Source organism: Mus musculus, chromosome 1 (assembly GCF_000001635.26).
Source record: "Mus musculus strain C57BL/6J chromosome 1, GRCm38.p6 C57BL/6J".
In the NCBI taxonomy this organism is placed as follows: Eukaryota; Metazoa; Chordata; class Mammalia; order Rodentia; family Muridae; genus Mus; species Mus musculus.
In genome coordinates, this window is record NC_000067.6 from 161,960,985 (window position 1) to 161,986,293 (window position 25,309).

The 25,309-nt window shown below is 43.8% G+C and overlaps 3 protein-coding genes across 9 annotated transcripts in view; 1 reads left to right on the forward strand and 2 right to left on the reverse strand.

Annotated features, from left to right (window-relative positions):
* The window catches only part of 4930558K02Rik (RIKEN cDNA 4930558K02 gene), a 40,283-nt gene extending 18,896 nt beyond the window's left edge, over positions 1-21,387 (reverse strand). The window contains exons 1-3 of one of the 4 annotated variants that reach the window (NM_001204904.1): positions 18,502-18,652; positions 6,927-7,012; positions 3,838-3,922 (exon numbers count right to left, since the gene is read on the reverse strand). In NM_001204904.1, the coding sequence (NP_001191833.1) occupies positions 3,838-3,922; positions 6,927-7,012; positions 18,502-18,522 (192 nt within the window). In that variant the 5' untranslated portion in view covers positions 18,523-18,652. Of the gene's footprint in view, positions 1-3,837; positions 3,923-6,926; positions 7,013-7,980; positions 8,208-18,501 lie in introns of those variants that run through there. The other 3 variants (NM_001204905.1, XM_006497015.2, XM_030243265.1) reach the window with 3 other exon arrangements.
* Positions 8,204-12,476, forward strand: Pigc (phosphatidylinositol glycan anchor biosynthesis, class C). Of its 4 annotated transcripts, none has more exons than NM_026078.2 (2): positions 8,204-8,295; positions 9,243-12,451. In NM_026078.2, exon 2 carries the CDS (start codon positions 9,467-9,469, stop codon positions 10,358-10,360), a length of 894 nt encoding a protein of 297 aa, NP_080354.1. In that variant the 5' UTR covers positions 8,204-8,295; positions 9,243-9,466; the 3' UTR covers positions 10,361-12,451. The 4 variants fall into 4 exon arrangements, with proteins under 4 accessions (NP_080354.1, NP_001034134.1, XP_006497022.1 ...); NM_001039045.1 differs by having other exon boundaries at positions 9,256-12,451; XM_006496959.3 differs by having other exon boundaries at positions 8,287-8,385; positions 9,256-12,476.
* A 78-nt stretch (positions 21,388-21,465) lies between the features above and the next one.
* Dnm3 (dynamin 3) overlaps positions 21,466-25,309 on the reverse strand; it is a 495,872-nt gene continuing 492,028 nt past the window's right edge. The window contains exon 22 of the mRNA XM_006496604.4: positions 21,466-21,652. Coding sequence (XP_006496667.1) covers positions 21,616-21,652 — 37 coding nt within the window. The 3' untranslated portion in view covers positions 21,466-21,615. The remainder of the gene's footprint in view (positions 21,653-25,309) is intronic.

Below are 25,309 nucleotides of genomic sequence, written 5' to 3' on the forward strand. Positions count from 1 at the left end.
CTCTTCATGTTTCATAGCTAGAAGATCTTATTTTAGGACAGTGTTTTCTGAGGTTCCTAAGAGCTGGCTCATGGCCCTAGATTTTGACTTTTTAAGATGCTTGATAAAGAACCTGAAGTTTGCTTCATTCTACACACACACACACACACACACACACACACACACACACACACAAACATCACACACGCACACACGTTTACATAGCAGAAACTATAAATGTAAGTACCAGATGGCGATTTTAAAAATAGACCACACAACCTTGACCTGATTGTAACAGAATTTGCCTATGTTCTTTTTGCCCTTTGTCATGTCTTTCCCTTTCCTGTGTTCTACTCCAGATTGAGCTGGCAGAGATCTTCCTGGTTTCTTTTCTCATTAACCCAGTGATGAAATAGTAGCCCTGAAAGACTAAGAGACTTGTCTGGTAACAAACCCACTTAGCTTTAGTGGGATGGGCATTTTTTGTCTTGTTTTGTTTTTATAAAAGGGTCAGAGACAGGGAAAGGATCCTTGTCAGGGAAAAAGGATGCTTAAGAGTCCACTTGTGGATGTAGTTATCCCTATACCCTTTAAAACTGAAAGGGGAGTCAGGGGACTATAGTCACTATTCCAGAAAATTCATAAAGTAATTATGTAGAATTAATAGCATAGAGGCTTTCCCCCTCTATCTGAAAATATCAATGATTTCCATCACAGAATGAGTGTAAATATGGTTTCAAAAGTCCCCCTACTATTCGCTAGGAAAAAAATGTTAAGCACACACAAAAGAACCAGGCATCTACCATCCAGGTTATTAAACTTAAGTTCTGTGACCATAATGATTTTACAGCAATCATGCTCATTATTATAAAATTATTTTTATAATTGTATATAGTTGATAAATATAAACAGAAAAAGGACTTAGGAGCATATGAGGTAGTTTCATGTGGTCACAACTTTCAAAATTTAGAATCCACAAGAAATAATTAGCTAAAGAGTCCTTTGTGGTGAGAAAATGGGATTCATTTTGTATTGTTTCCAAGTTGAACAATGTCTTCAGCCAAAGCTTCTTGTCCTAGGTCTGTTAAGGGCCAAATAAATAAAGCTGTCATGTTTACTGTGACTTCATTAGATCCGGAAAACCAAAGTCAGATCAAAGAGAGTGGAGAGCACGTAAGGACAGGGGTTGGGAGAGGCATAATCAGTGCATAGCCTGCGAGTCCTGGCTGGTTTATACTCAACCCCATAGGTTGGCAAAGGGGGTCCAGAGCCTCTAGCTGTGGTTCCCCAGGCCACCCATGCTCTCCTGTTCCCTCTCTGTGGAATAAGTAACCTTCCTGGAACATTCATGAGGCCAATTTCTACTTGAGAGTGTGGCTAATGAAAAGTCTCTGCCCAGTAAACATTTGAGGAAATGTTTAGGCTTCGTTTCTTGCCTTTATTCAGTAGTTTTCCCTTACCATCTCAGGGCCTCCATCTGCCCCCCCCCCCCCCACCACCACCATGGGTACCATTTCAGGCCCCTCCATTCAGCCTACTCTTGGTGTCTGCCTTCCTCTCTCAGACCTGTGTCTTTCTTTGTCCTTTGTCTGCTCCAGGCACACTTGCTACCTGCAGCTGCTGCAAGGCCCCTCCAGGGCACTTGAGGAATGCTACTGTGGAATTTGACAGTTCAGACTGTGCCCTTAGGCTGTTGATGGTGAAAAAGAGCTAGCCAGGTGTCAGGACCTTTGCACCAATGCAGTGTCCAGTTGGCTGCAGGATGGTTAGCAGTTTCTTGGCAGGTCGGGGCCCAGATTTAGGGAGAAAGAAAGAGAGTATCCACAAAACATTCCACTCCCTTGAAGTGCAACATAGTTTCTTTCTGGAAAGGAGCAGCTACTGAGCCTGTTTACCTCACAGCATATATGCGGCAAGGACTCATATAGCTCATAGCATACTGTGGAGGTCTGTTGTGACAGTTAAGGATCAGACTTGAGGCACAGCATGGTGCCTAACACACAGACACAGACAGACAGACAGACAGACAGACAGACAGACAGACACACACACACACACACACACACACACATCAGTGGAGGAGCAGTCCCTAGGAAGAGAAAAATGAGGGTACAGTCTGTGGATTTCTCATTCTTGCTAAGAGCAGTGTACCTGATTTCTCTTAGATCTACCCAGAGACTGGTCTTTTATGCCCACTATTGGTCAGGCCTCTGGAAGCTGTTGCTCCTAACTGCTATCTAGTGGCCAGGCCCAGGTACTGCCATCACAAACCGCTACCTTTTTTTTTTTTTTTTTTTTTTGGGAAATTTCCAAATTTACATTTTAATTCAGCTTTAACCTCCTTCATAAATTACAGTTTTAAACATGCAATTACCTGATTGGCATTTCCAAATTGATACTATATCAGTTACTCTAAATTCTGCATAACTAAAAGGAAGGGAACCATTTTTCCAGTCTTTAGAAAAGCCTCTGCTGTGCTTTGGTGACACTGCACCCAGACCCAGGGCACACCGTCAGCGGCAGTATTTGGCAGCAAATGAGAGCTTGTTGAAATAGTTTAGATATTCAGTGACAGAAAGCTTCTTGCCTCTATGGGCAGTTTTCCTTCTCCTGGTCACCTAGTATAAGTCATGGTAGCCTCCTACGTGAACTTGCTTCATGGCTGTGAGGGAGACTAATGTGGTGACACCTTGCACAGCTTGGTCCCTGATGCCCCCGTGCTGAAAGTGGTATGTCTGCTCACCATTCATTCTTGGCTTTACGGGCTCTGACCTGTGAATGTTCTTCAAGCATTTCCTGCACTTGCAGGGTCCATCTCTTGACTGATACTCCTTCCTTTGCCTGAGTCTCTTTCTGCTCTTTCTCTAAACTGGTTCCGGATTATAGGTGTTACCTTCAAGCCAAGCAGGTGACACTTCTTCCCTCTCTTCTCACCCCTCCTCCACCTGCAATGACCTTCCCTCCCATCTTCTCAGGTACTTTGCCCCAGTCTCTGATATCTGTGGTTATCATCAGTTTTGTCCCATCCAGCTTGCCCCTGCTCTGCTTGTGTGGGCTGCAATTGGATTACTCATTTCTGAATTGTGTTAGAATAAATAGGAAGGGGGCATGAGGACTCCTAACAATTGCTGCTTATAGTAACTGAGTGCTACGAGTTGGGCGCTGGGCCAAGGGCTGTGGGAACTCACCTTCAGGTGCTACCTTGCAACAGCTCCAGGAATCCCTACAGTTTTTACAAGTGAAAACTATCATGACTGTCACTGGGGTGTCCCTCCTTTCCCTCTTTCCACAAGAGCTAAGAGCTCCAGCACCTTAGCTCAGCCACCTAGGCTGCTAGGGGCCGGCAGCACCAGCTGTATTGGATTTCCATAAGCTGAATGGGAAGGTTCCCTGGGAGTGGGATGTGTTTGTAAAAGATGCAGGTAATTCATGGGGCTGAGGAGGAAGCTGGTTTAATGCCTCTGGAAACCAGGACTCATCCAGCTACAAGCTGAGGAGCTATCTTTGAAGGGCTTTGACAGACTCTAACAAAATTAATTTCTGTTTTCCCCTTTTGGTATTTCTAACATTATTTAGTTTTAGTGATGATATACTGGGGCACTAAAATACTTGAGTCACAGTAAGGACAAATAATAAAACCTGGTTTTATGTGTGGTGATACAAATTCACTTAACTGAACAAATAAATATTCACTGAACAATGATGATGTGCCAGACACAGACTCACTTAAGAGGTTAGGAAATACATCCATCCCCATTCTCTAGTAGGGATAAAAGAAAAAGACACAATGTCTACAAAACATCCTGCTCTCTTGAAGCAAGAGACTTAAGCTGGGTTCAGTGAAGACTTTCTCAGTACCTTTGATAGGAAGTCTGGATTTTCAAGCAAGTGTGGCAAATACATATCCTTCTTGTACGAAGTCAGAACAAAGGAGGAGTGGTACCTAGGCGAGCAATGCAAAGGGGAGTTAGAATCGTAGTGTTGGGCTGGGAGAGCCTGTCCCCAGCTGGTCCAGGGAAGGCCTGGGCACCTGCCCTGCCCCTGCCCCAGCTCTGCACAGATCAGCCTTAATAGCTATGTCCCCTCTTATGCCACTTTGGTTTCCCTCTTCTTTTTCTTCCTTTTCTTTTTTGTTAATTTCAACTAACCAATGAGAGTCATGGTTGAGATGCAAATAAGTCAGGGAGAAGGGCTGCTCCTGAAAGCCAAAGTGCACAGAAGGAAGTGCTCCTTAGGTTTCTTCTCCAAGATACCTGCAATGGATGCTTTAAACACTTACCAAGAACCCATCCTTCCATGCCTGGCTGGAACTCCTAGACTTTATGCCCCTGCACACTCAAACAACTCACCTCTGTCCTCCCACACAGAGCATCTTTCCCTGGAACATTCTCCCCAGTTGCTGGGAAACATGAAGATGCGACAGGGCAACACCAGTTGTCTCCACAAGCTAACCCAGCCTCCCATTGAAGATCATTTAGTTAAAGAATGAGGGGCTGAGGCCTTGGTGTGGGGACAGAGAGACACTGAGATGGAGACATGGAATGCTGATCTTTTGCCAAGAACACCTCTCCGCTTTCGTGAGAAGGGATTTCATCGTTCATTCTTCATGGGAAAGGAGTGTGGTGTTCGGGAAGTATTTGTTTCGTTTCTCTTGTCGCTTCCCTGAGTCCTAGGAAGCTGGGGAGGTGGTCTGATGTAAATTCCTCTGCGAGCTTCTCTGTTATGGGAATGGGCTGCCTCAGATTTATTATCCCCAAACCGACCATGAAAGGCAAGAAGGCTGGCTTAGTCCTGCTTCGCTGTAACCTCTTACTAACCGGTGTGGGTTCAGCACAGTTCGGCCAAGCTGGGAGGGTGCTTCTGGAAGCTTCCTATGGCACTTCCATGTTGCTTCTGGGGTGGTGTGTGTGTGTGTGTGGGGGGGTGTCTCACTTCCATCCCCACAGCTGTGTTCCAGAGCTTGTTTGAAGCTGGCATAGTCTGAGACACATTCCTCTAAACATCCCTTTACCTTTTTCTAGACCATTCTATTAGATCTGCTTGCCCACGGGTGCGTAGGTAATACTTTGAGTTCACTGAACTATCCCTAAGAACTAATCCCCTAAGAGTTGAGGGAAGTTACTGCCAAACAAAGAGTGTGGGACTTGGAACTCTGGACAAATACATTTTGTCCTTAAAAAAATAGCTATGTATCAATTCTCCTCTTTCCTTTTCCAATAAGCTGTATTTTTATCCTGCCCTCTGAGAGGTGAGGGCACTCCATAGGTACTGTTTACTCACCTCACACGTTTTATGAGGTAAGTAGGCTCATTTCTCCAACCAGACACCAAGATTGCTCCCTCAGTCTTAGCGTTTGATTGGAAAGAATTTCACTTACTACCTTAAGTAACTTCTTATCACTCACCTACATTTGGCCGGTGGTGGTGGTGGTGGTGTGTTTCTGTGTCCCTTTCCAGATGCTGTAGATAGCCCCGTCTCCCTGACAACCCTGACCTTGACTCTGAAACAGGTACCATGCCTGCCCAGTTGAGTACTAAGCCTGCCTCTCTCAAGCTCTGCTCTGCTCTCCACTTCCTGCCTTTCACCAGAGGCTCAGACAGAGGACAGGGGAGTTGGAGGCAAGATGAACATGCACTGGGATGCCCCTGGTTCAGAGTGCATCTAATGGGCAGGGAGTACTAAGGGATGGTGGCGGTTAGCTTATTAATGTCAGGCATTAGCAATTGAAAGTTTCTATATTTCTAATTAGAAAACTGAGCGTATTTGGCCCTGGACTCAGATATCTGAGGCAACATTGACTGAGGAAGAGGGAGTGTCACCTTTGGCCAGTTCTTCCATTCACTGCTACTTCCATCTGACCAACCTAATCAGTGTGGCTTCCAGCTGACTGCATGTGAGCTTATGACATAGTCGAATTGAAAACGGATGCTAAGTTATCATTTACTCACGATGACTCTTGAGGTGTTATCAACTCTTAGTGGGTATATTACTTTGATACTTCCTAAACAAACCTTTGAGTTTATTGAACCTCTCATTGCTCATGCCAGATAAACACACACACACACACACACACACACACAACATGCACTCAAATGTTTGCTCTGAAAATACACAAAATCATCTATCAGCCTTTTGAGAACTGTTTTAAAGAGTAGACAAAGCAGACATGTGTTATGGAGGCATGGATGCCCCTCATGTGGTCATTTGCTCACAGACCTAAAGATGTATGACGATTATCAACAGGAAAAGAAACTCTTTGAGCCTGTGCTCTCTCTAGCAACCATTTCCAGTCTAAGACAAGCCTATGGAACTGCCTCTGCACCGTCCTTGCTCATCCCCGATTCCTTATTTCCCGCCATCATCTCACAACCTACATTTCTCTCAGAGATTTATCACCACACCCAGGGACAACTTAACTGTAAGGGGCGGGGAGGTGTTGAATGAAGAACTTAATTATTTTAAGTAGAAGCTGAAATGCCCCATACATATAAATCCTCAGTTTTCAAAATCAGAAATGTGTTATCTATTGGCTTTGTGAGGGCATGAGCGACCCATGAAACTGGAGGAGGCCCCACGTGAAATACAGCTATTGCTACTCTATAAAGATGGCGTGTTATAGTTCTAGGTTATTGATAATTAGAATTCGAAGACTAGAAATTGAAGCGGGGTGGGGGGAAACTATGGAAGTGTTTTGAGTTACAGTGTCTGTGGTTGAATAGTACACGCAGAAATGAAGGTTATGGCGGCTCTCATTTCTTCTAGCCAGGCCTTTACATAGCATAACCTTTGTCTGAGAAACCCAGGGCGTTTCTTTCTTTTTTCTTTTTCTTTTTCTTTTTTTTGCATTCGACTTGGTTTCTCAACAGGGCACATGCACCTCTCCACCTTAAGAGTACAACCACTGAGCTCTGCCTCGAAGGCTCTGTCCTCAGAAGCTGGGAAGTTACCTTCTGGGGATGCTCAGGATCAATGGTTTGTTTACCAGGCTGGCCTCACTCAGCCAAGGAATCTTGTCAAACTTTGGAACAAAAGCCTACAGAGAGAGAAATGGAAAGAGATCAGGTTGCAGAGTTTATCACACTTCCGAAGACTAAATCTTAAAGGGAGTCACAGGGCCAGAGAGATGCCTTGGTGGCTAACAGCACTCCTTCCTCTTGGAGAAAAGCCAGGTTTAGTTGACAGCACCCACAAGCCAGCTCATGACTGCCTGTAACTATAGCGGCAGGGGACCTAGCACCTTCTTCTGACCTCCACAGACACCTGGAGTCAGGAGCACATATGTAGACATAATTAAAAACAAAATATTAAAAAAAAGTTAAAATACTTGACCAGTGCTGGTATTACAATAAGCAAAGTAAGCTAACAGCAACCACACAGCAATCAATACATTGCAAACTATTTTAACACGAGAGTCCTCCAACCATTCCATAAGGTGGCCAAGAACAAATAAGCGCCTTCTTTCTTTTACAGACAAAGAATTCAAAGCCCAGATAGTGTGAATATGAATAAATGGGTTCATGCTTTCTGCCTCTGTGTCCACACTATTTAACAGTCTCTATATTTTAAATTCTTCGAGCTTCCATCTATTTATAAATCCTGTGACACTTCCAAGACCCCAGTTGAAAATCAGCAATCTCTCGTCCCAAAGGCTCTCCACCCTCATCTCTTTTAGGTGGCAAAGTCTAGGAAAGGATCCAGCTTTGGAGCCATCCACATTTGGATATTTCTGATCTACTTGCAATTACTAACCAGCTGCCTGACTTTGGTCAAAAACAAACTAATGATCGCATCGTCTCTGTGCAAGTCAACGCACAGGATGCTATGTGAGATCTGGGATCTCCCCGACTCCCCCCCCCTTTTTTTTTTTTTTTTTTTTTTTTTTTTTTTTTTTTGGTGAATACCAGAAGCCTGGTTTGGCACCTATAGGAGGAGGGTTTGGATGCATGGAAAGTCCCTTGGCTGAGAGCCTGTCAACACATGTCATGGTAACCTTGCAGTTACCAGTCTTCCACCAGCCCCGCGACTCTTCCTGCCTTCTCCTGCCTTCCACACCCTGTGAAGTAATTCCCACTGAGGGATTTGCTTCCCAGGCTTAGCATTCCACTAGGAGCAGATTGCCAGGAGAGGAGCAATCAGTAGAGGGCAGCAGTGACCTCGCGGTGTGGAGTCTCGGGGCGGGACGCTTTGGCCGCCGAGTGCTGCGGATCCGGAAGTGCTCCTCCACAGTAGTCCCCTTCCAAGCCGGCGTCCCGGATGTAGAAGTAGCTAGGCGGCCGCTCTTCTCGGTCGTGCACCCCCCTAAAGAGCTTGGTGCAGGTGGGTTCCGGCGTCCTTCGCTGTGAGCGCTTCCGGCTGATCCAAGGCTGGGGCGGGGGTCGGCAGCGGCGGGCGGGGCAGGCCGGTTGGGTGAGTGGTAGCCCAAGACCCTTCGCCGCCCGGTGACGGGGACCTTTCAAATCCCGAGGTCCCAGTGCGTGAGGGCCGACTCCAGGGTGTACGGCTTTTAAAGCAAAGGTCTATCCTAGCCTCCACGAAAAATACAGACGGTCCGGCAGGAAGTTCTTTCTCGAATTTGCTGAATGACCTCTGTGTTTACGACTGGGATGATTGTTTTCTTGATCCTGCGCTAGAGTTTTGCTGTTTCAGTTAATTAGGATGATATAGCACTTTAAAGGATAGTAAGTTCAGCTAATGAACAAAAAAGATTTGAGTTCTTGGTTTGGGCTAAAACTATAGAGAGATCATGCCCTTTTGTACGGTGCAGGTTATTGTCATTCGACCGATAACTTATTCAGATACCTTTGGGGACCTAGTAACGGCTATGGATGGATTCTGTCCCTATAAATTTGCGTAAGTTGCAAATATAATCATGCAAAAATAGTATAAACCTTAGAGTGTATGAATGCCCAAGTTAAGACTGGCTTAGAGAAGGACGACCAGAAGCAGAGACTTTGACACTAGACTTTTGTAGGAGGTCTGGCTCCACGCTGTTAGCCTGGGACCTAAATACTCTACTGTTTTGAAACTCAGATGTCTTATTAGGTAAACTCATAACTGGTATTAACTTGTAAGGCTGTGACAGTTAAAGAAGGTGCATAAGACATTTAACATTCTGAGTTAGATGCAGATATCAATTATTAAGACTACACTTTAAAATGTGAAGGCTTAATGCCGCATTATGTCACCAGACACAATTTATCTAGGCTTTCAGTAAGCCAAGTTGTTTTTTATTGTATCTGATGCCAGCTTCCATATATTTACAGTTCTCTCTTCTAGGAATTTAGCTGTGTTGTCCTGACCCTCAGGACAAACTCATCTAATGCAGGCTCAGCTTGTACTGAAGGCTTTGTAAACAAGGAAAGTTCTGTAGGGTATCAGCATGGCATTTCCAGAGAGTTCTTAATCTACAGATTTATCAAGAACCAGAACCCCATGGACGTCCCTGAGGGAGATTGAGCCAACCTGGATTTGAGGAAAGAATGAGATAATGTGTGCTCAACGTGTAACAGACACCCCAGAAGTCAAGTGGCAGAAGGTTTTATATGAGCGGCAGCCGTTCCCTGATAACTATGTTGACCAGAGGTTCCTGGAAGAACTCCGGAAAAACATCTATGCCCGGAAGTACCAGTACTGGGCTGTGGTATTTGAGTCCAGTGTGGTGATACAGCAGCTGTGCAGTGTCTGTGTTTTTGTAGTGATCTGGTGGTACATGGATGAGGGTCTTCTGGCTCCCCAGTGGCTTTTTGGGACCGGACTGGCATCTTCCTTGGTTGGGTATGTTTTATTCGATCTTATCGATGGAGGTGATGGACGGAAGAAGAGTGGGCGGACCCGGTGGGCCGACCTGAAGAGTACTCTGGTCTTTATCACTTTCACTTACGGTTTTTCACCTGTGCTAAAGACCCTGACGGAGTCTGTCAGTACAGACACTATCTACGCCATGGCAGTCTTTATGCTGTTAGGCCATCTCATCTTCTTTGATTACGGTGCCAATGCTGCTATTGTATCCAGCACCCTGTCCTTGAACATGGCCATCTTTGCTTCTGTTTGCCTGGCCTCACGCCTCCCCCGGTCACTCCACGCCTTCATTATGGTGACGTTTGCTATCCAGATCTTTGCACTGTGGCCCATGTTACAGAAGAAACTGAAGGCGTACACCCCGCGAAGCTATGTAGGGGTCACTTTGCTTTTTGCCTTTTCTGCCTTTGGAGGTCTTCTGTCCATTAGTGCTGTGGGAGCCATACTCTTTGCTCTCCTGCTGTTTTCCATCTCCTGTCTCTGCCCTTACTACCTCATTCATCTGCAGCTTTTTAAGGAAAATATTCACGGGCCTTGGGATGAAGCTGAAATCAAGGAAGACTTGTCTAGGTTCCTTAGCTAATCTAGGGACCTTCATTTCATTATTAAGACCAGCGGAAAGACTTCGAGCCTAACCGGTGCAACATTTAAAGGCAGGGGTCCACTCTTGAAGCAGCCGACTGATCTAGATGGTAGAGCTGAGATCAGAAGAAAGCATTTAACCAAGGGCTTAGGGGAGGGTGCTTGTCCTTCAGTTATTTTGTGACTGAAAAAGCTTTCTGGTGCTGTTATGAATTATTGTCCTTTATTCCCTGTAACAAATGATGTAATGTGGGTTCTGCTTATTAAAAAAGTAATATCCATTGCATTGTCTAGTATTTTAAAAAAAACAAAACAAGGAAACCCTTATTTATGTGTGTATAAGAGAGGGGGTTTGTCTATTTCCAGTATGTATGTCCCACGCATCAAATTCAGGCCCTGGCAACAGGCCTTTACCAGCTGAGCCATCACACTGGCCCTGTCTCATTTTTATGAGAGCATAAGACAAAAGTAGTATGAAGGTGTGTGTGTGTGTGTAAAAGTGTAATCAGTTGTTTAGCCTTTTCTGTGTATACTAAGGGACACCTTTATATATCTAGAGCCCAAATTTGAGAATCCCTGATGGTGGCATCCAGTTTGTTGTCCAATACCACAGAAGTGGTCACTCAAGGAGAGCTACATGCCATAGAAACAAAACGTTAGCGATATGAAAGAGGCTGGAGGGTGAGTTCATCTCAGGCAGTTAGGAAACCAGAGGTGACATTTAATTTACTCGTGGAGGATAGCAGGTGAAAGCCTTTGAGAAACAGATAGGTAATACTAGTGAGAATGGAAAACTATGGACCAAGCAAGTGTGCCCAGTGAGGGCAGCTGTTACCGCTCCAAAAGTGTTGTTTCTACTCAGTTTGGGAGTCATACCTGTGGCTCAGAGAAAGTAAATATTGCAGTAACTGTGATTCTGATTCGTAATATGAATATACTTTGTGAACTGTCTCAAATTTAATTCAGATTACAAAAACATTTGCAGGCAAGATGTGACTACATATGATAGTCAAAGCACAATGATGGGAACGTGATGGGATTTAGTCACAGAGATCTGGGGGAGGAACGAAAGAGTGGGAGCTTGAGTCACTGAGTTCGGCTCTGTTGATCAAGTAATTGGACCCTGCTGCTGGTGATGAGCAATCCATCTTGTCTAAAGATGGGACAAATTGTGAAGTCTGGAATTACCTAACCGTTCAGTTCTCAGCTTTCACCTTTAATATTGAAGAATTGTTGCAATAGATAAGCTGTGTGAAGCGTCTTGAAGAGAGCCCAACCCGAAGCTCGATGTTAGTGCTGAGCACCTCAAATGCAAAATTCTGAAATCTGAAATGCTCCAGGATCTGCTCTGAAAGGTTTTGAGCACCAATGCTATGCCCTGTGAAAATTCTACATTCTATTCCATGAAATCTGTGCAAAACTATTTAAGAAGTATAAAACTGTCTTAATATGGTATATAAGTTGTATATGAAGTAATTAAGTCTTATGTTTAGATGGGTCCTGTTCTCAAGCTATCTCTATGTAAAAATTTCAAAATCTGAGGGAAAAAATTAAAAATGTTTTTGGTATTGGATAAGGGACATTGGAGGTGTCATAACAGTTGGAATGTAGGTTAAATTTGAAGAGGGCAAAGGCACAAAATGAATGAGGTACTTTCTCCAGTGGCTGCTTCCATCTGTGCAAGTGGTACTTGCCCTCTGCTTGTTGTAAGTAGTCTCAAATTAGAACTAACAAGCGGGTAGTAGTATAGCATATTACTATACTGTGAAGTAATCCTTTTTATTTTTCTGGTTTCTCATAAAAATCTTGACGAGGAATTTCAACTAATGCCATTTTTTTATGTTTACTGTTATTGATGAAGATTGTTTCATGATTAAAAAAAAAGTGGGTTATTGTCCCCCAAGATCACTTACCCTGCTTTCTCAAACCCACGGGCACTTGGTTTGGGGGGGAAAAGACAAAGAACTGCCCCATGGAGCCCAAAGCATCCAGGCATTGCCTGTGATGGATTGTACACATTGTGTCTCCAAATTGGCACGAATTATTCATCGTTCACATCAACGGATGGCAGTTGGATGTAAAAAGGTATTGTAAAAAAAAAAAAAAAGAAAAGAAAAGCTGTGGGGTTTGTTTTTATTTTTTCACGGTTTAATACATTGCCTTATCTGAATGGGTTTCCAGTTGTCGACTTTAGGAAACTCATTGCCAGTGAGCAGAATTTTCCAAAAGGTTGAGCCACTCGTAAGAGTTGTGGGGCAAATGACTATGACTGCTGTCATCTCCAGCTCTTTTCTATCACTTTTGTCTGGAGTCACCCAGTACTCAATCGTATTTGTGGTTCTAGAAGGTCAGTGTGGAAGTGGTGGGGGATGGGGAGTTGTAAGATGCTCTTGAGTTTGAGGGGGAAGATACAGCAGTGTGTTTGGATACTAAGGGGGCTGAAGGAGAGAAAGTACCACAAGCAGGATCCAGAGTGGATCCATTGTTCGGTCCACAGGGACCTAAAGCATCCTGGTGATGAACAGAAGCTTGGGGTAAGGGGATTATAGGTCTCAGAGAGCTGAGTGCTTTGTAGTACAGGATCCTGCCCTTAATGGCAATCTCAGGGACTTTAAAGAGATAAGCTAAGCCACTGTATGTTAGTATTACAGAGCCTTATATACAAGTGAAGTCTAAAGACTGGCAGCAGTTTTGAGGCTGAGCATGGAGAGTGCCTGTGGCAATTCTGGAGAAAAGTGAGGGTCTGGATGGAGAGTCTGGCAGTAGGCAGGGGAACAAACGGGTTTGATAGTGATTTCCAGGGAATTTGCTAACCCCATGTAGAGCAGCGGTTCTCAACCTGTAGGCCATGACCCCTTCGGTGCCGAATGACCTTTTCACAGGGGTCACACATCAGGAATGCTGCATATCAGATATTTACATTCCCATTCACAAACAGTAGCAAAGGTTACAGTTATGAAGTAGCGGCACACAAATTTATGGTTGGGGGCTCACCACAAACAGAGGAGGAAGTGTATTAAAGAGTGGCAGCGTCAGGAGGGCCGAGGACCACTGATGTAGAGAAAAGAAGAGGAAGTAGGAAAACAGGAAAGCTGCAGTTATTCTAGCATGAGTGGACTTGTGTGTTTATTAACTCCACATGAATTAACTAATGCGTGCAGGGAGTGGAACAGATAATCCTAATGGGGTAGGTTTACATTTGTGCAGAGGGTGAGCCCCACACACTGCTCAGAGCCTGCTGCCTCGAAAGTCTAAGCAGAAGAGAGCAGGGTGTTGTATTTGCTATTATTTTTTGTTTGGTTGTGGTTTTTTTTTTTCAGTTTAGTTGCCTCACAACTAGGCAATAGAGGAATTAAAAATAGGTGACAGAATGACAAATTGAATAACCCAAATGATAGAAATCAAAGGGACAGGAAGCAGCCTTCTAAAAATTGGAGTAGACACTGGAACTCAGTCCAGAAGGAACATTCAGGACATGTGACCATGGCCTATATATTACTAAAGGTCTACATTACTATAGAGTTCACTAGTAGGGGAATTAGCAAACCTTTCTCAAACTCTGAAAAAAAAAGTCAGAGGGTAAAAGCAACTGTCCACGTGTTCGTTAGATTATGTCTTACAGAAGACAAAATGCCGAAGCAGCACCAGGCTAAGTCTGGACCATATGAAAATATAATTTTCCTGGAATTTTTGCATTTTTTCCGGGGAAAAAAAATCTAATAGGCCAGCAATGTAAATGGATTCTAAAAATGTGTAGGGAGAATGAAACCAAAAGTCACATTTTATTTTTCAATACTGAGAAATTCTGAGCCCTTACCTAAGTTGCTACTTGGATGATAAGACTCGCCTATGCCTCATTGGCTTGTGACTGGTCAGAATTCACAAAGAGGAAAAGATTCATCTGACGTGCTCCAGCAGTTGCTGAGACCACTGTTTGTCACTTCAATTCAGTTCTCTAGCCAGTCTCAACTTTAGAGCACACAGAAATGGTGTGGGCAGTATATTAACAACTCAGATTTCTAAAGTAAATATTGTTTTCGGGAGGAAACACCAGGGGAAAAAAGTTCAATAGTATTGTTAATTATGTCTCAACCTGTCAAATATTTGTTTACATAAAAAGCCACTGCCCTTCTGCTATTTTGCTTCTCTCCTTGAGCTCTGCTTGTCATTTGTTCTACATTAAAGGGAAGGTTGGAGAGGGGTGGTGTGAGAGCAAAGATAGGAGGAAGAGGAGGAGGAGGGGAGGAGGAGGGAGAAGAGGAGGGAGGGAGGAGGGAGGGGAGGAGGAAGAAGAGGTAGGAGGGAGGAGAGGGGAGGAGGGAGGAGGGGGAGGAGGAAGAGAAGGGAGGGGAGGAGGAAGGGGAGGAGGAGGAAGAAGAGGGAGGAGGGAGGAGAGGAGGAAAAAGGGGAGGGAGGGGAGGAGAAGGAGGGAGGGAAGAGAGGAGGAGGAGGAAGAGGAGGAGGAGGAGGAGGAAGAGGAGGAGGAGGAGGAGGAAGCAGTTTTGTCTATTTGCCCAGATAGAGTTGGTAGCTGGTATAGTTTGGATCTTACCTGTCAGTCAAAGACTCACATGCCTGATCTTTTAGGGCAGTGCTAGAACCTTTGGGGAACTAAAGGTGTGGAAGGAAGTGGAGTCTCTGAGAGTCTGCCTTTGAAGGCCTGGGCCTGCTGCTCTTTGTTTCCCAGCGACTTGAAATGAGCAGTGTTGTTTCTCCATGGGCTCCCTGCCATGGCGCACTGCTTCACCCCAAAGAGCCAACCAGCCTCCGGCTGCACCCTCTGAAACCGAGTTCAGGGGAAGTTGTTCCTCCTTCAGCCTGATCATCATAGGGAATTTTTTTTTTTTTTTTCCTTCCAGCCATGAAAAACTAAGGTGTCAGCTTTGGCGTTTGGGTGGAGAGGATCAGGGAGGGGCAGGGCTGCAGGGATGACAAAAGACTGCTAATCCTGGGCTGTTACCCCAAGCAGAGAGCTAGACACAGGTGTGTCTGTAGCGGCATGAGGACTCCCTGCAGAAAGTGTGCTTGTGTCTGCTGCTTTGGATGAGTCCGTAAGTACTGTGGACTTCTCAGAAAGCTTTTGGGCAGCTCTGGGTTTCAAAGTCCACGCTGAGAGTGCGTGAGGACGCACATGAAGACATCATTTACACCTTCCAAGCCAAAGAAAGGCCCAAGGACAAGAAAAGTAAACAGGTCAGCAGAGGGCATCAGTCACACAGTTATGAGTATTTCAAATCCTTCAAGTAGGCTTGGGGCACAGTGCCCTCTTGTGGAAGTTACAGTTATTCCTTTTTGCAATAGTATTTGTGGGTTGAAATGCTTCCTGACTTGTGAATCAAGTACATCTGAGGTCTCCGTAAATGCAGGAAGCAAATAGTAAACGGGGGCTTGATTGAGAACAATATCCACATCTTAGAGGCACACGGTGTGTTGTGTGTTCCAGTCATGATGCTTGCATCAGCAGGAGTATACATTATTTTATTCTCATAGCAGCCCTGTCAGGGAGGTTGTTTCCAGCTTACAGTTTAGTAGACAGAGGAGCAGAATGGAGGCAGGCAATTTTCTGTGGCAGGGTTGACAGGTTCGGCCAACGCTCTGCCTTTCTGACAGCTGAGTTGCTTCAAGGGCTAAAGACTGACTGGGAAACACATTCCTTCTACCATAGGGAGGGCGTAGGCAAGCTGGGCGGGCAGGGAGTGGCACATTGGAACCCGCAGAAGAAGGTCTGCTGGGATATGTTTAGGCCGGGCCAGGGTTTTTGGCTTCTTTTTCGGTCCTCAAATCTCAGGTGTCATCAATGTTGGTTTCCTTTGGGAAACGGCAGCAGTTACCAATCAAATGAGAGCGCCTCTTTCCTCCCACGTGTATTTGTGTGTGAACCGAGGATTGCCGAAAGTTAAAGCCACGAAGCAGCGGTTTCCCAACTGCCTAGCATGTGCACAGCGCCCTTCCCAGGCCTGGCTCGGCTCTTTCTCCCCCAACTCCCAACCTCTCCCCCCCTCCCTCCCCATGGAGAGGTAAGAAAGGATGGGCCTTAGAAAAGCAGTGGGCACCTTGCTTCACGGAGCATCCAGGAGCAGCCTGGGGTTTTCTGCCCCGAGGTTTTCTTTGTCCATACTAGTCCTGATTTCCCCAGTGCTGAAAAAGACATAGTCTCTTGGGGCCACTTAAAAGCTGTTTCTGCTTTCCCAAGCTTGCTGGCTAACTGCTCGCCACCCTGGGATGGCCTGTGGCCTCGTGCTGGGCCCAAGTTACATTTGGACTGGTGAGTGAGAACTCTGTGGGCCTCCCACTCTTTTTAAAATTACCAAATAAACAGATCCTTGAGGCTTCAGGCAGCCTTTGTGTACATAGCTGAAAATACTCTTTTTATGTTTAAAAGAGAAAAAAAAAAAAAAAAAGGCAGACCGAAGAAACTGTCTCTTGGCTCGAACTTGCTCTCTCTTGCTTTCTACGGTGTTCAGGCAGGAGAAAATACTGAGCCCGAGAGCCTGAAAGATTAGCTTTCAGCAGTGTACAGCAGTTCAAAATGGTACTTTTAAAAAAACGTGCGGGGGCAGACCCTCCTCGGCGTCTTCTTGGTGTCTGTCTTTCACATTTCAAAGGCTCAATGATGACTTCCTTGCATTTGTTCATGGCTGACAGGCATGAGTTTCATTGAAGTTGCTATTGGAGTCTGAAAACTGCATCTGTTCTAAAGTACCCTGAAACCTGATTAAAAACAGTATGGAAGTGGCAGCGCGGGGTTTTACCCCAACAGTAGCCGGCCACCTGTTGATTGCCTTAGCTTTTGTTTGATCTTAAGGTATTGATGATATTGAAACATAACAGAGGCTTCCAGTGTTAGGCTTCAGCATCTGTGAGAACAGCAGGTGTATTGGATGGTGTGAAGGCAGCTGGTTGTGCCCTTCCGGTGCTGGGTGCATTTCATGGGGCAATGGTCTAAGTTCATGGTGGTTTCCCCACACAGAGACTCCAGTTAAAATACAGGGAGTGCAGAATTGGTTTGCTTTTCAGTCATCTGTGTGTGTGTGTGCTGCACGTGTATGAGGCCAAGGCTCAATGTTGGCTGTCTTTTTCTCTCTCACACATTTTTATTTTATTTTTGGTTTTGGTTTTCTGTAGACCAGGCTGGCCTGGAACTCAGAGATTCTCCTCCTCTGCTTCCTGAGCACTGGGATTAAAGGTATGTGCCACCACCACTTTTTGGCTCTCACCTTCTTTTAAAGCAGGGTTCTCACCGATCTAGAGATTACTCGTTGGCTGGCCTGGCTGGCCTGCAAGATCCAGAGGTATTGCTGTTGCTGGTTCCTTCGTGCTGGGATTCTGGCCTTTTTTTTTTTTACCTGGGTTGTGAGGACTGGAAGTATGGTGGTCATGTTTACACAGCATCTCTCCTAGCCTCTGTTTTTTAGCAATCTTAACTCCCTGTGTGGTTCATCTAAAAACTGGATTTATAGTTGGGCAAGCATCCATCCTTATTTCTATCATCCTTATTTGTTGAGTTATAAGATACATATTGGCAAGGACAATATTATTTTCAGGCCATGAAAAGAAGGAGTGAGCCTTGGGGTCTATAACACTCATTAAAATGTCCTAGTCTGTACACACATAGCAGTGTTTTCCTCCTAGTCTTTGTTATGGTTTGAACAAGAAGTGTCCCTGCAGGCTCATGTGGGGATCCCATGCCTGGATGTCAGCTGGAATCTGAAGAAGTAATTGGACCTTGAGCTAATCCTTGATAGGTTCATAATTGATGGCCTTATTAGAAGGCGATGAATAGTAGGAGGGAGGGAATCGTGGGACATGCCATGGAAAGACATATGCTGCTACCTGTTCCTTCTCTTTGCCTCCTGGCCTCCACATTGGAAGATGAAAGTTGGAATAAAGAATTAATGAGTTAGCTGAGGAAGTGTATCTTATGAAACACCTACATACTATTAACAGTATAGACACATTAACAAGCCTTAGCATAGTTTAATGCTATCCTGCCTCAACTCAGGCCCAGAGCAATGGGTTCACCCAAGCTTGGACTGAAATCCTTTTTGTGTTTGCATATATGTTTCCAGAGGTTGACATACATTTATTTAGTGGTGAAACTCCAGAAGAACTATTGCTATTAGAAGTTCTAATTTTTCCTACCTTTAGCTCTCTTTTTTCCATCTCTCAGGTGTTCTCAGTTTTTTGAGCTGGGAACTGGAGAACACAGATACCTCTTTGTGCTGTCAAGGGGAGACTGCTACAGTACCTCTTGGTTAGGCACCAAAGCAGGTGGGAGACCCCTCCATACTTTCAACACCAGGATGCCTGTCTCCAACAGGCACTTGAATGACTTAGAATCTTGCAGCATGCATTAGGAATGAGAACTTTGGGTTTTGATTGGCTGGAATGCATCCCATTGTTCCTTTGTCCGAAGTCACAATTGCTACCTTCTAGAACATTAGGTCAAGGTTGGAACAAATGGATTAATGCTGGTCAAGAGCTCAGCTAGCTGCATCAGCACTTGAATCATTAATACTTTTTCCCTAGGAAGATGACCAAACCTTTTCTCTTATCATAACAATATGTGATAACTGCTTATTTGGTTATTTTGCAAGCTGCTTCTTATTCTATTGCTTCTCTGGTGCTCCTGCTGACTAAGATACTATTATAAATCCCAGCAACATCTAATACATAATGAGATGACTATGCAAGGAATAGTGTGGTTTTTAAAAGAATCTCTGACTCCTCTTGACTATCCTGAGTTATAGTTGATCTTGAAGACTGTCCTTTTGTCCATCCTGAATTATAGTCGATCTTGAAGACTGTAATACCTTTCCTCCTCTGTCACACATGGAGGATGAAGGGAGCTGTGAGGACAGAAAGCTAGAGATGGTTGAGGGAGAGTATATTATGAAGGAAATGAAAACCATATGCAGTAACCACAGGCCAGTGTATCATCATAGCATTTGCTTTTATTCCAGCTTCTTCTCTTTCCACCACAGACTCCCTGCTTTTTTCTTCTGTCTATAAAATAAGAGAACACACTTCAGGAGACTCAGGCCATTTCATTTTGATACAGTTGGAATTTTACTTTCTTCTCGTTCACTAGGTCAATTCCAATTCCAATTCCAATGTCCAAATTACGTAGATATCAGGTAAAAGTAAGTGTGCATTTCAATTTTGGACAAAGTGAAAAAAATACCAAGGACTTGAAGAAAGTTAGAAGCAAAAGCTTGCTTGCACTGGCAACACTTGGCTTTGCAAAGGGTTATAAATTAACCGTGGACTATTTATTGTGCCTGCAGGTGTAAGGATTTATCTAGTAAAGGATACTGTAAAATTCATGGGACTGGAAAGATGGTTCAGTGTCCAACAGTATTTGCTGTAGGAACACGAGAACATGAGGTCCTATCTCAGCACCCATGTAAAGAGCCGAGTATGGTCACATGCTTGTGTGGAACTTCAGTGCCGTGTAGAGCAGAGAGAGGAGGAGCCTCCAGCCTTGTTGGCCACCAGCCTAGCTCCAAGTTCAGTGAGAAACTCTGACTGAAAGGAATAAGGTGGAGAGTGATAGGACGGGATATTAGGATGTCCTCTGGCCTCTGAGAGTTCACACACAGATGCTACACATACATACACACATACACACACACATAATTATCAAATGATGTAAGGGAAAGGCAAAAGGAGCAGTGTCTATATTATTTCACACCAGTTCAGTCACCCTGGGTTACGGGAAAGCCAGCGGAATGCCTTGGTTTACAGTCTTCAACTTCTTTGCCAGTAACCCTGTTCATTAAGCAACCTTGGATACAGCAGAAGGCAGGTAACCCAGGGTGTGCAACTTGAAACCCGAGAATCTGGCTTACATTTTCCAGTGGAGAATTTAATTCTTAAAAAAATGATCTAAGTGGTTTTCGCGGTCCAAAGAAGATGGTTTTAATGATGGGGTCTTCTCTTTAGAATGAGGAGGCCCTGCCCAGGTTGTCTGCATGGCTTTGCCGGGACCCCCCCCCCAGGTCAAGTGTAAATGGGACCCTAGTGAAGTGAACGGAACAGAGTCCTAGAGACTAATTCACTCTCTCGATGTGTAGTGTCCTATTTTAGAGCAAAATGAGGCATTTTCACAAGGGCCCCCACCCGAGAAGAAACAGCTACTTTTCAATCCAAACTCTGTCCAGTACATCTCTAAAATAGAAAATCACAAATTAAATAAAAAGCTATTGGCAAAGCTGCCACACAGCTGGCAGAACACACTCCATTACTTTAAAAGTAAGCATTCTATTTGTATTAATTTCCTTCGGGTGGAGGGAACAGTAAAAAAAAAAATACTATGGCCTAAAATTTTAATATTGTTATTATTATTTTAAGGACCGACACATTAAAAAGTTTTCTCTTCCCTCAAGCATCTACTTATCCACTTTCTTGGGAACTTTACCGACATCTTGAAGAAATTGCCTGAGGTGCCCACCTTTCTGTTCTTTATCACGCATGTATTTTAAGCACTAGTTTTCTTCTTACCCCTAATTTGTCAGACAGAATATGTGAGCTTATGTGTTTCTTCTGTAATATTCTATGTTTTTTAAATCTTCTATATTAGCTTTTGGAAAATAATAACATATTTTGGTGCAATAACAACTATTGATAAGATTTTTGAAGGCAGGTTGAAATGATTCAGACTTCTGTGTCCTTTTTAGATTCTAGATGTTCATTCTCTCTCTCTCTCTCTCTCTCTCTCTCTCTCTCTCTCTCTCTCTCTGTATTCTGTTGAAAGAAATTTCACTAGCTTATTGTTCAATTCAGTACAGTATCATTCTCGGTCAAAGAGTATCTGAAATCACAGTGGTCTAATAATGTAAATATTTCCTTTTCAGCTCCTAATATATGAAACTATACATTTTTCAGGAGCTGTGTATGGTGTTACATGCTAACTTCAGCACTTAGTGGGTGGGTACAGGATCAGGAGTTCAAGGTCAGACTTGGCTACATGAAACCCTGTCTTAAAATATTCATTAGAAAAAAAAGAAAGGCTAGACAAATGTGTTTCACCTTACCTGGCATTAGTGTATGTGGATTATATTTAATTTGGGTCATTATTCTATAGGAAAAGAAATGGAACACATGTAATTTTTAAAATATAGAATAAACTTTATTTCTTTAATTAAAGACACAGGTCAAAAATAAAAGCTCTTATGTACACATGACATATAGTGCAAACAGAGGCTTTTTAAAAATACCATGGGTAGACATGTTGTTAAACAAAAGGAGATGGGGTTAGGATGGTCGGCCTGGAACTGCAGGAGGGGGTCTCCTAGTGAAAACAAAACAAAAAAACAAAACAGTAACAACAACAAAAGAAAAAACACAAATGTAGAGGAAGAAGACAATGCTTACATTATAAAATAAGTCCAAATAATAGCATGCAAAAAATATCTCACAAAAGTTCAATTCAAATCAGAAAAAAGCCAAAACAAACAAACAAACAAAACCCCCAAACACAGCAAAGGACCAGGCATGCATGCAGGAGTAATGAAAGTACACCAGGAGGCAAAGTTAGCAGCCATTAGGACCCACCCCCAACCCCGGGCACCAGCAGCATGCTGAGACATTTGTGCCCACTCAAAAATATTACCACGGTGCACCATGAAGTATAAATCCTTGTAATCAAGTCTGGGCAAATTAGGGTCAGTATTACAGATGCCTTTTGGACCTCCATAGTTGATTCTGAACCCTAATTTTCTGGCCCCAAATTCTTTCCAAAGTCTTAAGTGAATGATGTAAGTGCTCCCCAAGGGGAAAGTTGTTGCTGGAGAATTCCACGGAAGGAAATGTCAGTTTATTACCTTAGTCAACATGTTATCACATCTAGTGAAGTATTTTATTTTTTCAAATCAAGGAAATTAAAAGGTCGTAAGATGAAATGAGCAGTATCATCCCAACACAGAAAACCTCAGGGGTTTAATCTATAGCTTTGGATGCAAAACTAAGCATCTCTTTGAGGTGAATAATTGTGTGGTACAGCAGCCTAGCATCAAATCTAGGAAAACTAGCAGGCCAGGACTGGTTCTTGATTGCCGCAGGGTTTGTAGGAATCTCCTCTGTCTTAGAGAAAGGAGCAATGAAACTTCTGATTTATTGGTAAGTGGGTCCAGGGTACACAGACTCGGTTCTCTGGATCAGTCTTCAAATCCCTAGCCTGGTTTGTGTCTCATCGGCCCATGAATTGTGGAGTCGGGAACAGAGCTGAGCGACTGTTGGACACCAGCCTTTAGAATTTGAATTGATTCCCATCTCCAGAAAATAGGGTAACCTCCACTCTGCTGGGAACAGCTTTTCAGCAGACACACAACAGGCCAAAGAGAGACTGGCCAGCAGATTCCAGCAGAAGTCTGAGGTTTAATTCTTTCTAACCGACTGTGGGCTGACTCTTGGCCCAGAGAGGTCATCAGAAGCCCTCCTCTCTGTGGGATTTCACTCGGAGCCACTGCCCAGATGTCCAGCAATATGCTTCTACCTCAGTCTTGTGAAGACTACACTTGGCTCTATAAAAAGCAAAACCCCCAATTTTTTTTTTTCTTTTTTAAATCTTCTGTGAGATGTTATTGGGTCCAAATGGGCTTGGCTTTTCCTGACCAGTGGTAACAACAACAACAACAACAACAAAAAACAAACCAAAAACCAAAACCAAACAACAACAACAACAACAACAACAACCAAAAGACCTTGCCTTTTTCAAATTCCTAAACCAATGTTTCTCCAGTCCAATTTAATCTAGCTAAGCTAAGGAGGCCTCCCATGTATATAAATGACGAAAAAAACTTGTTCTTAGTTCCTGACCTTTCAGCTGTGGGGGGTCTGCAAGCCTTGAGCTTTGTGAGATCCAGGTAATGGTGTCCCTGGTGTTTCCATGAAGAAACTATAATTACATTTCTGTCAGGCTGAATGAGATTTATCACCTGCCTAGCAAACAGAAACTATTTTCAAGTTCTGAAGGGGCTTTAGAACACTTTAATTACCTCAGCATGGTGGGGAGGTGAGCCATTAAAACGAACAGCAAGTCCACAGTGCTGAAGGGACATTCTGCGAGCACATGCCAAAAACACCTTCCCATGGGAGCTAGTTTGGTGTTCCAGTTCAGAAACAGGATCCAGACACATCATGTCCTAAAATATATTTCACTGACAGCAGGAAAGTGATTCAAACAGCATGCTGGCATTCCCTCGGACAACTCCTTCCTTCTCATCTTTGTTACCCTGTCTCTAGCGTCCCTGTTGTTGCTAGAAAAGGAATGTTGACAATCACTGCATTCAGTGGATCTGTTTGTTCCACTATGGATCGTGACAGTTTGGGGGTTTTCCTATGCCCTTTTCAGAATTCTACATTATTTATAGAGTGTTTGAAGGCAAGTGTGGGACACATGTAGCTTTACACATGTAAAAACTACAAAGGTGTTGGAGTACCAAGTTAAGCAATTTTAAAGCTCAACAGACTGGTATTCATAGACGCCTATGCTTAATGTAGTCAGGGCTTATCTATTGATCGATTGAGGTTCTGTTTTCTCAAATATTCAGAAAAATAACTTCATAGACACAGTTTTGTTCAAGCTCTAAGAAGAGATGAAAACTTATTAGGACTCAGTTATTAATGAATTCCGTACATACTCTCTGCTCAATACCATTTCTGCATCTAGTCTGCTGGCAACCTTGCCCTGGAGTGCACTCTTGGAAGGTTTTCCTTCTGTGTTTTCTCTTCCCTGTGAAAATGTCACCAGACAAGCTCTGCTGACTTGCTTTGTCCCTCCTGTAGGCAGATTACCATCCCACAGCAGGGGAGTGAGTCTGAAGCATGGGAAAGTGGGGAAGGAAAGTCAGACAGCAGGAATGGGGTGTCCTCCATTCTTCTCTGGTGAGGGTTAGCTTTAGAGAGACCTGCTCTCTTCATTTGCAATAACCTCACAAGTGTAACGACATGATTTATGATTTATTCAGTGCAGCCTTTTTTTTTTTTTTTTTTTTTTTTTTTTTGGAAGTGGAGAAAAGAAATTAAGGTAGGAGACGATGGTCTCTCCAGGGTTTGGTAAGAGCCTCTTCTGCTCCCATGCACCTGATCTTCGGGAGTCTTCTTCCAGGGAACTCAGGTGCTATTGCCACAAAGCCACCAGTGCTTCCGGATGTCTGTCTGAGCTGGGAGTTCATTTTGCTCTTAGACTTGAACTTGTCCCACAGCTTTTTGTTGGTGACAGTTTACTCTTAAAATAACCATGTACAATTGGCTTTCCCCCTTGCCTAATGCCCTGGAAAGCAATATGTCCTAAAGCCGGTAGGTACCTTAGAACCACCATTTCTGTGGGCTATTGCATGAAGGAAACTTTAATGATCAAAAAAAAAAAAAAAAAAAAAAAAAAAAAAAAAAAAAAAACCATCTGGGAAGCTTCTGGATGCGATCACCCTCTTAAAAATTCACAACATAATTTTTTTCAGTAAAAGATATTTAAATTGTAGCCATTGTTTCCTAAGTATACTGATAAAATAACTTCTTGGTGTCTGTGTGTGTACATTCATTACAGTCCCAGGTGATACACTTTGGAAGGTTTTCGAATTAAGGGAGTGATTTTAGCTAACATCTCTTGCATATATTCTGATTATTATGTCACAACATTATGAAGGAGCACCAAGAGGTAACTCAAGGGCCGGGCGTGGTGGCACATGCCTTTAATCCCAGCACTCGGGAGGCAGAGGCAGGCGGATTTCTGAGTTCGAGGCCAGCCTGGTCTACAAAGTGAGCTCCAGGACAGCCAGGGCTATACAGAGAAACCCTGTCTCGAAAAACCAAAAAAAAAAAGAGAGATAACTCAAAATGTAATAGCATCAAGAGTTGGTTGAAGAGTGTAGGTGAAATCAGGCACTAGATGAATTTCTCAAAGTGCTATTGAAAGGTTGCAAAGGAAAGATGGGAGTCTTGAGAACCA